This window comes from Camellia sinensis, unplaced genomic scaffold (genome assembly GCF_055761805.1).
Source record: "Camellia sinensis isolate YWXY unplaced genomic scaffold, ASM5576180v1 Unanchor4, whole genome shotgun sequence".
Lineage (NCBI taxonomy): Eukaryota > Viridiplantae > Streptophyta > Magnoliopsida > Ericales > Theaceae > Camellia > Camellia sinensis.
The window spans coordinates 4,199,897-4,212,689 of record NW_028129277.1 but is presented as its reverse complement, the minus strand read 5'-3'; the positions used below and the strand labels follow the sequence as shown (position 1 = coordinate 4,212,689).

General features: G+C 42.5%; 1 protein-coding gene across 1 annotated transcript; it reads right to left on the bottom strand.

Moving 5' to 3' along the window:
• Positions 1-9,852: 9,852 nt before the first annotated feature.
• LOC145816746 (uncharacterized) lies at positions 9,853-10,912 on the bottom strand. Its single transcript, XM_082912693.1, has 3 exons — positions 10,087-10,912; positions 9,975-10,039; positions 9,853-9,879 (listed from the first exon to the last, which is right to left on the bottom strand). The coding sequence occupies exons 1-3, from the start codon at positions 10,910-10,912 to the stop codon at positions 9,853-9,855; spliced, it is 918 nt and encodes a 305-aa protein (XP_082768819.1).
• Positions 10,913-12,793: the final 1,881 nt, after the last annotated feature.

The window sequence follows — 12,793 nt, the reverse complement described above, 5'->3', positions numbered from 1 at the left end:
AGATGGCATCCCAAAAGCCTAAATATGATGGCATGCACAATGGTCCACTCTTAAGGCATAAAACACCAACTCTTCAAAGCATTAATAGGATCACAAATGCAAGTGTATGGCTACATTGCATGGACTGAAATCAGATATGAAATGATGCCAAATCATGAAAATGGTCTAAACAATGCATGCTAATGACTTGGACACTGAAAGCTAACAAGCTAGATTGAACTATAGCTACACAAAACAATGTATGCATGACCAAGACAATACAAATCAGAGCTAGAGCATGGTAAAACAAGGCTAAAAGCTCCTTTGAGTTGAGCCAAACCATGCAAGAATGATGGTCCAAACACAAGATGCATGTTATGCTAGCATGCAAAATTGCTCTACAAGTGTATGGTGCATGCAAGAGGTCATGAAGCCAACTTTAGATAGAGGTATAGCATGGCAAAATAAAGCCAAATACTTGCGGAAATGGAGCCAAAACAAGCTAAGCAAACATGCTACCATTATAAGCCATTTATACTAGCATACAAGACACAAGGAGAGGGGGGGCGTCCCTCTCCTATTCAAGACTCCAAAACCACCTTTTCACCACTGAAATTCCTTTGGATTTCAGTGGTGAGAAGGTCAAAACAAGATGATCCCAAAGCTCAAAAAGAAAGACACAAAACAAGGCCAAACAAGGCCTAAGAGGGGGTAGACAACCCCCAACACAAAAGTGACCTTTAACAAACCTCACAAGCATGAAAAATCAGAAATTTTAATAGTAGAAAGTTAAGCTTAAATTAGCATGCAAATAGGTCTAAAAGCTTGAGCCAAAATGGGGGATTAAAAGGAAGTTGACTCACCCTTGAAGAACACTTTCAAGAACATAACTCCAGCAGCTTTTCTGAGCTTAAACCACTCCAAGAACTCTAAAATCAACTCCTAAGGACCTCAGCAACCAAAGGATGGTGTTCTAGTAGGTGTTTGTGTGCAATAGTATGAAGAAATCACACTTTTGAGTACAAACAAGAGCAAATAAAGAGAGAGAGAGGTAAAATATATAGAGTGACGGATATAGAACTTGTATCTCAGATTTTTAGAACCTCTGGAAAGGGAGGGGAGGCTCCCTTCTTATAGAATTTCAATTCTCAAGCTTGTTCAACAAGCTTGAGTCTTGAAACAAATCCCTCCATATGGAGGATGAGAATTATGCCCACCAGCTATCACAGCTGGCACAAAATATCTGCAAAAAGCAGATGGAAAGGTCTCGACTCAAAAATATGGTCAATCGACCAAAAAGAGTGCCGATCGACCAAAAAGAGTGCCGATCGGCCAACACCTATGGCCGATGGCAAGAAAACACGGCCGGTGGCACAATGCCTTAGCCGATGGGTTGTAGGGATGGCCAACAAGCCACCCTCTCCCCTCAAAAGCAAAACCGCAAGTCCTTAGTCCACAACCAAGCACAAAACAAACAAGTTGAGAGATCCTAAAGCAAGGCGCGCAGCCGAGACCTTCGGGAACTCAAAACGAACACGAGCATGGATGATCATCGAGTGTTCAAACAATGACGTCCAAGTCTTCAAGACAATCAAAAATGGAGTGTCTACACATTGCAAAAAATGTAAGAGTGCGGTGCATAACCTGGGCGCGTCACGGGACAGTTGGGACTTTGGCTCCCGTAGCAGCAGGTCCGCGGGTGCGCGTCATGCAAAGTCTATAAACTGATGAACAGTGCTCGGTGGTAGTACGTGCTCCTGAGGGTGGTACCTCTCTAGGTCGAAAGGCCGAATCCTCAGCGGCAATGGCATGATATCAGGCTCGTCCTCTGCTCTCGGGGAACTCCCATCGTGTGGAATATGGTTTTCCATCTGAAAGGAAGTTGAAAAGTAGGCAAAAATGAGCAAAATGAGCAAAAATTACCAAAAGTCAACAAAAGTCAACTCTCGGGAAGAGAAAAAGTCAAAGAAAGTCAAAACCTGGGAAGGGGTGCCAAACTCAAGACAAGTTCGAAAAAACATACCTCAAATGGTGAAAATGGAGAAATAAGCTCCGAAAACAAATTCTGTTCGGTTCAAAGTGAAGGAAATCAGAAGATTTTAGTGAATTAACTTTGCGTGGGGCGTTGGAAAACGCGTGCAAAGCCCGGAACTAAGAGAGAAAAGGGCCTAGGAAGGAGGAGGGGTGATGTCACGACCCCAAACCGCCCCTAGTAGTTTGATGCCGTGATGGCCAGTAATCCGAGATTACCGAAGGCCAACTTTCAAAATTTCACACACAATCAGAGTATAGATATATGGGGCTCACAAGTGCGGAAGCAATAATCTAAAATACAAGTGGTCCATAAGAGCAGTGCATAAGTCAAATGAAATGGCATATATCTTTACGTAGCTTTACAACTTGAATACAAATAGAAATGAAGTACAAAAATACATGTTACATCTTAACAAAAGGCTTCTCAAGCCGACATAGACAAAATACATGAAATACGGGTCAAGAAACATAATCTTCAAAATTGCTGACTTCCTCACTGCCGACATAATATGCATACAAAACACACATCTCGGCGTAGCCGACTTCTTACTTGTTACCTGCATACATACATAGGGAGGGTGAGCTTGGATACTCAGTGAATGGTACAAGTAATAAAGGGCTTAAATGAATGATACCCGAGATCATTGGAAAACATACATATTATATCCTTGTCAAAACCATACATAACATAGCTTAGCTTGGCTTGAAATAAAACGTCATTCGAAACTTGGTCTTTCAAAACTTGCTTGCTTACTTAACATACGTTAACTTAAAACATGGGGTGATGACATCGCGGGCAAAACAAAAACATAACCTCGGCATCGAGCACACCCGTTCATAGTCCGTCGGTGGCCGATATCTTAACAAGGGTGCAACTTAGGCTTAACGTCCCCTAGCATGAAAGGACGGTGCTACCTAGGCTTAAAGTCCCCTAGCACGGAAGGACTATGCTACATAGGCTTAAAGTCCCCTAGCACGGAAGGACTATGTTACATAGGCTTAACGTCCCCTAACACGAAAAGGACGGTGTTACTTACGCTTAACGTCCCCTAACACGAAAGGACGGTGTTACTTAGGCTTAACGTCCCCTAACACGAAAGGACGGTTCCAAGAATGTCATCCAAAACAAAGCTTATACTTGATACATAAAATAGGGATATCATTTATGCTTAACAAATACTTTTATCAAAACAAGGCAAAGCTTTATCAAAACCTTAAGAACATAACTTTATTAAAAATACCACTCACCTAGTTCTCGGAACGTCAGGATCAAGGCAAAGGTCCAAGTCCTACAAGCACATGGCAGAGCATACTGAATGAACTTCCCAAAACAAGTCTTACATGCATTCAATTGATCTTAGAAAACATGCTGGAAGTCAAAACACTGTTTTACATGTCAAGAAGACATGTTGGGTACCATCCAGGTCTTTGCCGAGGTCCCACACCTCCTGGCCGAAGTGTGGCTACATAGGCTTCGGCATGCAGCTGCATGCCGAGGTGCGCACAAGACAAACTAAAGGTCTAAGTGGTCATGCAAGGTAGGCCAAGGTGAGATACGATGCTTGGTCTAAGTGTTAGGTCTAGGTAAGAGTGATCTCGGCGACTACACCTCGGGAAGTGAGGTCTGGAGATTTGGGTTTCCACCCGTGAAGAATAGAAAGAACATGAATATGAAGATCATGAAAATATGAATGCCAAAATCATAACTTCTTTATTACAAAATCTGGGTTTTCATGCTATGAGTTCGAAAACATGGACCTGGGTACCCATACTTGAAAATCATGTGAAAACAAACACAAAAACATGGATCTTGGCATGAGCCTTCGGATCAAAACATGACTTTTCTTCAAGAGCACATGAATGCTATTTTCTCTTTCCAAAACCGAACTTCAAAGCAATGCATGGCTTACAAATCATATTCAATCATGCAATGCAATAACATGAACACAAAGAACAACATGAGTAGATCAAGAATCTAACTTTAAACACGAATCTAACGGTTCGATCTCTAGGGATCAAGCTTAGAAATCCACTCTTCCTCAAGAACTCTTCTCCCTCTTCTAGAGCTTCTCTCTCCTCCTCCAAACAAAGATATAGAAATGATAGGTTTTCTCTCTCTACCGGCTGACTAAACACTCAGCTCGGACACGTGGCAACGGCTGGTTGGTTCTCCTCAAAAGGTGATAGATTGACAAGACAAGACTATGACAAAGTGTATCTAGCAAGCTACCAGGTAAGGCACTCCGGCAAGTGATGACATCGGCTAACAACAAGACTTCGGTAACTAAGGTGACAATGACCTCGGCTAGGAAGGACAACACTTGACTAAGTTGTGCCACACCTTGGCCTAGATGTGCCACACCTCGGTCTAGGTCATACCACTCCAGGACACGATCACTTAGGTGCAAAGGTAACATCTCGGCCTAAATAATGCACATCTCGGCCTAGGTGATGAACACCTCGGCCTAGATAATGACATCTCGGCCAATATGTCAGGTCGAAGGTGGAGGTCAAACAAAGGGGTTCCAAGACAACTCAAGATGACCTCGGCTAGGAATAATCTAGGCTTAACATAACTTAGGCCTAACATAGCAGGGAAAGGACAAGGCATGCAAGAAACACTTAGACATAACACATAAACACAAAGCAAGACAAGATTCATGAATGCAAACTTAACAAGGCAAAGCTATGTACATGAACATGAACATGACTATAACATGAGTATGGGTTGTTACAGCAACTTAACATGGCAAAACATATAAATGCATACAAGCATGATTAGGACATGAATGTGGGTTGTTACATCCTTCCCCCCTTAAAGAAGTTTGGTTCCCAAACTTCGTTTACCTTGTTTCCCAAAGCGACTCCGAATGTCAAGCTCTCATCTCTTCTTATCTTCCTTAGCTTTCACCTTGGGACAATCCTTAATGCGATGCCCCACCTCACTGCATTCGAAACATGCTCCAGTTGCCCGAAGACAAACTCCAAAATATAGCTTCCCGCAACTTGTACATGTCGGCCTGGTGCCACCTTCTTGATTCACGTTGTTGGGACTATCCTCCCTTGTCTTCTCCTCAGCGTTATTCGGGTCTGTCTCTTCTTCGTGACTGTCATAGGTCTGCCTCTTCCTCTGGTTCTTCCCCAAACTTTGACTTCTGTTCAGGTTGGCCTCTGCAAGGATGGCTTTATCTAACACTCCAGCATACGTCGGCATGTTGAGCAAATTAACCTGGTCTTGTATTGGCCCTCGAAGTCCACTCTCAAACTTCCTAGCTTTTCTGTACTCGTTGTCGACCATGTGAGGTGCATACCTTGCCAACTCGGTGAAAGCACGATCATACTCTGCCACTGTTTTACTACCCTGTGTCAACATCTGAAATTCTGTTGTCTTGCGATCTCGGACACTGAGTGGGAAATGCTTGTCATAGAACAGCTCCAAAAATCTGGTCCAAGTCAAGTCTGGATTACCTTCTCGGATCATCATCCATCATCTATGAGCGTCGTCTTCCAATGTAAATGCTGCTAGTGACACCTTCTGAGCGTCGGTGCTGTGAAAAACCTCGAACAACTTCTCAATTTCAAGGACCCATGCTTCTGTCTTCATCGGTTCTATACCTCCATGGAACTTCGGCGGTTTCATTTTCTTGAATTCTCTAATCAGGGTCAATGTGTCATCTCCATACAAAGCTGGCTGCGGAGGCACTTGTGGTACTGGCGGTGGTGGAATTGCATGTCGGCCATCTGTCTGCGTGGCCTGGGTGGAGGTGGTACCGGTGTTCTGCTGCCTTGCCTGCCTTAACTCATCGGCCAAACTTTCAACCAATCTTTCTAATCTGTCTATTCTGTCCTCGGATTGATCTCGGCCAACTGGGGGTCTCCCTCTTCACATGATGTTGGGGGTATGCAGGATGTGACTCTTAGCACAAAACGAACAAATGAACATGAATGCAAGCGAACGTGATCATGCCGATGCAACAAATGCTCATACCGAGATGATGCACACCTTGTCAAGTAGCAAGCAACATGATGCAATCCTAACATTCTTCTAAGGGACATCCTATGCTCTTTAGGACTCAAAGTGTGTGAATAACGTACTATAAGGAACTTGTGCTTTGATACCATTCTGTCACGACTCCAAACTGCCCCTAGTAGTTTGGTGCCATGATGGCCAGTAATTCGAGATTACCGAAGGCCAACTTTCAAAATTTCACACACAATCAGAGTATAGATATATGGGGTTCACAAGTGCGGAAGCAATAATCAAAAATACAAGTGGTCCATAAGAGCAGTGCATAAGTCAAATGAAATGACATACATCTTTACGTAGCTTTACAACTTGAATACAAATAGAAATGAAGTACAAAAATACATGTTACATCTTAACAAAAGGCTTCTCAAGCCGACATAGACAAAATACATGAAATACGAGTCAAGAAACATAATCTTCAAAATTGCTGACTTCCTCACTGCCGACATAATATGCATACAAAACACACATCTCGGCGTAGCACGACTTCTTACTTGTTACCTACATACATACATAGGGAGGGTGAGCTTGGATACTCAGTGAATGGTACAAATAATAAAGGGGTTAAATGAATGATACCCGAGATCTTTGGAAAACATACATATTATATCCTTGTCAAAACCATACATAACACAGCTTAGCTTGGCTTGAAATAAAACGTCATTCGAAACTTGGTCTTTCAAAACTTGCATGCTTACTTAACATACGTTAACTTAAAACATGGGGTGATGACATCCCGGGCAAAACAAAAACATAACCTCGGCATCGAGCACACCTGTTCATTGTCCGTCGGTGGCCGATATCTTAACAACGGTGCGACTTAGGCTTAACGTCCCCTAGCACGAAAGGACGGTGCTACATAGGCTTAAAGTCCCCTAGCACGGAAGGACTATGCTACATAGGCTTAAAGTCCCCTAGAACGGAAGGACTATGCTACATAGGCTTAAAGTCCTCTAGCACGGAAGGACTATGTTGCATAGGCTTAACGTCCCCTAACACGAAAGGACGGTGTTACTTAGGCTTAACGTCCCCTAACATGAAAGGACGGTGTTACTTAGACTTAACGTCCCCTAACACGAAAGGACGGTTCCAAGAATGTCATCCAAAACAAAGCTTATACTTGATACATAAAATAGGGATATCATTCATGCTTAACAAATACTTTTATCAGAACAAGGCAAAGCTTTATCAAAACCTTAAGAACATAACTTTATTAACAATACCACTCACCTAGTTCTCGAAACGTCAGGATCAAGGCAAAGGTCCAAGTCCTACAAGCACATGGCAGAGCATACTGAATGCACTTCCCAAAACAAGTCTTACATGCATGCAATTGATCTCGGAAAACATGCTGGAAGTCAAAACACTGTTTTACATGTCAAGAAGACATGTTGGGTACCATCCAGGTCTTTGCCGTGGTCCCACACCTCCTGGCCAAGGTGTGGCTACCTAGGCTTCGACATGCGGCTGTATGCCGAGGTGCGCACAACACAAACTAAAGGTGTAAGTGGTCATGCAAGGTAGGCCAAGGTGAGATACGATGCTTGGTCTAAGTGTGAGGTCTAGGTAAGAGTAATCTCGGCGACTACACCTCGGGAAGTGAGAACTGGAGATTTGGGTTTCCACCCGTGAAAAACAGAAAGAACATGAATATGAAGATCATGAAAATATGAATGCCAAAATCATAACTTCTTTATTACAAAATCTGGGTTTTCATGCTATGAGTTTGAAAACATGGACCTGGGTACCCATACTTGAAAATCATGTGAAAACAAACACAAAAACATGGATCTTGGCATAATCCTTTGGATCAAAACATCACTTTTCTTCAAGAGCACATGAATGCTATTTTCTCTTTCTAAAACCGAACTTCAAAGCAATGCATGGCTTACAAATCATATTCAATCATGCAATGCAATAACATGAACATAAAGAACAACATGAGCAGATCAAGAATCTAACCTTAAAACACGAATCTAACGGTTCGATCTCTAGGGATCAAGCTTAGAAATCCACTCTTCCTCAAGAACTCTTCTCCCTCTTCTAGAGCTTCTCTCTCCTCCTCCAAACAAAGATATAGAAATGATAGGTTTTCTCTCTCTACCAGCTGACTAAACACTCAGCTCGGACACATGGCAACGGCTGGTTGGTTCTCCTCAAAAGGTGATAGATTGACAAGACAAGACTATGACAAAGTGTATCTAGAAAGCTACCAGGTAAGGCACTCCGGCAAGTGATGACATCGGCTAACAACAAGACTTCGACAACTAAGGTGACAATGACCTCGGCTAGGATGGACAACACTTGACTAAGCTGTGCCACACCTCGGTCTAGGTCATACCACTCCAGGACAAGATCACTCAGGTGCAAAGGTAACATCTCGGCCTAGATAATGCACATCTCGGCCTAGTTGGTGAACACCTCGGCCTAGATAATGACATCTCGGCCAATATGTCAGGTCGAAGGTGGAGGTCAAACAAAGGGGTTCCAAGACAACTCAAGATGACCTCGGCTAGGAATAATCTAGGCTTAACATAACTTAGGCCTAACATAGTAGGGAAAAGACAAGGCATGCAAGCAACACTTAGACTTAACACATAAACACAAAGCAAGACAAGATTCATGAATGAAAACTTAACAAGACAAAGCTATGTAAATGAACATGAACATGACTATAACATGAGTATGGGTTGTTACAGCAACTTAACATGGCAAAACATATAAATGCATACAAGCATGATTAGGACATGAATGTGGGTTGTTACAGATGAATTTTCGGCCTTGAAGGTGTGAGCAAATGTGTTTTGGAGTTGTGGTCTTATAGAACCGAGTGTCAAAAGACAAAACTGCCCTGAAATGTTGTCAATTGGCCGACCGGCCAGGCTTTGTGGACGACCAGCCACTTAAGTGGCCTATAACTTTGAAAAGTGGACGATAGTCCTTATGGGTGGCCTACAGGTATTCATGGTTCTCCTTGTGTGTTTTTATGCTGTTTGGAGTCCTTCGCCCTCGAGAAAGTGCAAGAAAAGTTCACTTTTCGACTCAAAATGTCCCCGTGGGAGCTTTGATTCATGTCTACAATGCACGACTCATCGTCAATCTTTAGGAGCGAGGTGTATCCTTTTTAAGTACATTGTGATCCCTCCGAGAGGTTTTTTTTTTTTTTTTTGGATGGATAAGTCATAAAATAAAAAACAAAAAACTTACACCACTACAAGGGGCATACCCCAGGCCCTAAGCCAAAGCACTATACAAGAAACAGGACCAAGAAACTAAAATAAGCAAAACAAAGCCGAAGAGGCCTTAACCAAACCAGAATGAACTGTTAACAAAACATATCTAAGCGTTCAAATGATAATAAAGAGAAAAACAAAATTAAACTAGGGAACCCAATCATAGCAAAATTAACCCAAAATGTGTTCATGGACCGCATGCAAATTTTGATGAGGAACATGAACACACCCATACAACTAGGTAGCAAGCAACAAAGAGTAATCAATCTGTTTTGTGCCCCCTATGCTCTTTCTTCACACAAAAAGGCGCTTCCAGCAGCCATCCATACGAACACAGTCAGTTCCCAACCTTGGAGGAACCAAAGCTAAATCCCAAAACAGACAGCACCGGCAAAGGAAATTCTGTTCTGCCACCCCATGCATCCCAGACAGAGCTTAGACATTATAGTATACCCTGTAATCAACAGCTACTGAAACAAGATTAGCAGGTCCACAAGCCAATAATAAACTGACAGGTCACATTGTACACCACACATATGTATGCTCACTGCACTCAACCCACATATATATATGCTCACATCACTCGAGAAATATTGCTCCATATACCTGCAAAAATAACAAATACAGGAGATATATAGAAACATGTTAGTCCCTCTCAATATGGCTAGTGATGTTGGGTTAGGAGTTAGTTTATTCCTCACACTATACTCAACCCTCATAAAATATGGCACACACTCAAGCTTCCCCTTCCTTGTGGTTCGCATACCTATAACAATAACAGACATTAGGAAACCCCACATTATTTGTGCTGACCATCACTCAACCCACAATTTGTGAAACTCACATCCCTCTCAATAGATACAACATTCTTCACCAGGGTGTGAGGTAGTCTCCATGAGCTCAAGTACCATCTATGTGAATTCAAATTAGTAATATACATTACCCTGAATCTAACCATATCCACAATACACTTAATAACCACCTCTTCAGGGACCATATCCTTGCTAAAGACTCTATTATTTCTAGTAATCCATAACTGGTACATAGTACAAGTAAAGGCAAGCTTGATAATAATAGTCCCTAAAGACTTCGCTCTCACAGATTTTGCAATGAGCAGGACCAAATCATTCCAAGGAATTGATGGCCAATCAACATTCAATTTACCTTTTATGCAGGTCCAAATTCGTTCAGAGAAAGGACACTCAAAGAAAAGGTGGTTATGGTCTTCACATGGGTGTTGGCAGAAGACACATTCAGTAGATTGAGTCACACTAAAGAGTTTTAATCTATCTCCAGTGTTCAATCTGCCAAGAATAGCCATCCACACCACAAAACTCACTTTAGGGATGTTATGAGGCCCCCAAATAATTTTAGACCAGTTCACATGATCAAAATGTTGCCTTAAGGAGTGCCATGTGGACTGGATAGTAAGTTTACCCTTAGAAGTAGGACTCCAACTAACATCATCAGACCCACCAGTAGGGAGAAAAGTGGAAGGAGTACTAGAAATGAGATCCTTAAGCTCCCACGAAGAAGGAAAAGGCCACCTCCAAGTAGTACCCTCCACAATCTCACTAACCTTAGCATCTAAACTCAAAGCAGAGTCATAAACAATTCTGACCCCAAATTTATCCCACATAGATCCCAAAGCAGAGAGGTAAATCGAAGGATGCGTTTGAATTGGTCTCGTTAAGGCGTGTATTTCCTTATTCAACGTTGTACTTCAAACATGCTATTGATGTTGCATTGGAAGGGCATTATTGTTATGCACTTTTCACTTGCGTTGCTATGCACTTGTCGCTTGCATTGCTATGCACTTTTCGCTTGCATTGTTATGCACACTTTGCACTTGCATTGTTATGCACACTTTGCACTTGCATTGTTATGCATTGTTCTACTTGCATTGTTATGCACCGTTTCACTTGCATTATTATGCACGTCTCCCATGCATTGTTATGCACCTTTTCATTTGCATCATATGTGCACGTGTTTATCTCGTATTGAAATTGTATCTTGATATAGCGTTGAACATGTGTTTCTATTATATTGTACTTGTCAAAATCTCTCTTTTGTACAAGCACGATATTGTATGTATGGTTCATTTGAAGTTGGTGAAACCAAACGATATTGTATGTACGGTTCATTTAGAGAAGTTTCGGTTCAGTTTGACTGCATATCTATCACACATCTTTGCGTTTGACACACGTTCGGTTACCTTTTCTCCTCTCGCGTTTCACATGCGTTTGGACGTACCCTTTCTCTTCTCGTGTTTGACATGCGTTTGGACGTACCTTTCTCCTTTCGCGCTTGACACGCATTTGGACACCTTTCTCCTCTCGTGTTTGACACGTGTCTGGATGGCTTTCTCCTCTCGCGTTTGACACGCGTTTGGATGACTGCGCTTTTTTGCGCAGTCCCTCTCCTTTCGCGTTTGATACGCTAGGAGATGTCTCGTTTGAGACTTTGGGTGTTCCCAATAATTGCTTCTAGTCTTTCCTACGTGGTCTGTGGTTAAGATTGCATATAATTTTCTTATATCCTTTCTGCATGAAATGTAGTTCGGTCTGTAATTTCCACGTGTGGCGTGTTTACTTACTGTCTTATGTACGAGTTCGTTGTAGCATTTCTTTGCATAACATTTGCATGATGTTTCTTTACAGCTTTCTTTGCATAATCATAAGTTATGTTCCGCATTGTGCATATCATTTGCATTCTGCCCCTGCCTGCAGGCACATCTTTTGTTATCTTGTCTGTTTGTCTAAGTCTTCGGCCTTGTCACAAATGGGTCGTCTGTGGGCTTTGACATTCACTCCCATCATCTCATGGCTTCCGAGTTCTGTCAAAGAGGGGCAACTGTAGACACCCCATTTTTGACCGACCTTAAGACTTAGACATCATCGTTTGTGCACTCGGTGATTACGCATGTTTGTGCTCGTTTTGAGTTTCCGGGGCTTTCAACTGAGTGCCCTGTCTCAGAACCTTTTAACTCTCTTCTTCTTGGTTTGTTTTTAGGGCCATGTCTTGGTGCCCTTGTCTGGAAGGAGAGAGAGGCCTATAGGCCACTTTTTGTAACTGTAGGCTACTTTTTCCTCTTGTAGGCCACTTACGGTGGCCCGTAGGCTAGTTTTCGAGGCTTCTGGCTGAGTGCCTTGTCTTGTGGCCTCTTAACTCTCTTCCTTTTGGTTTGTTTTTCTGCCATACCTTGTTACCGCTTGCCTTGAGGGAGGGGAGACGTTGTCGGCCACTTTTGGTGGTTATAGGCCACTTTCTCTCCCTGTAGGCCACTTGAGGTGGCTGACGGCCATTTTCTTGCTTTGGGAGATATTTTTATTGCCAACTGTGCCAGCTGTTGGGCACAGAAGGCATCCTCCCTGCACATGTATGGAGGGATTGCACGAAGCTTCTAGCTTGTTTAACAAGCTTGAGACTTGGATTTCTATAATAGGAAGGCTTTCTTACCCTTTCCAGGGTTCAAAAAATTTTGAAGAGCAAAAAGTTTACTCTCTCTCTATATTTCTCT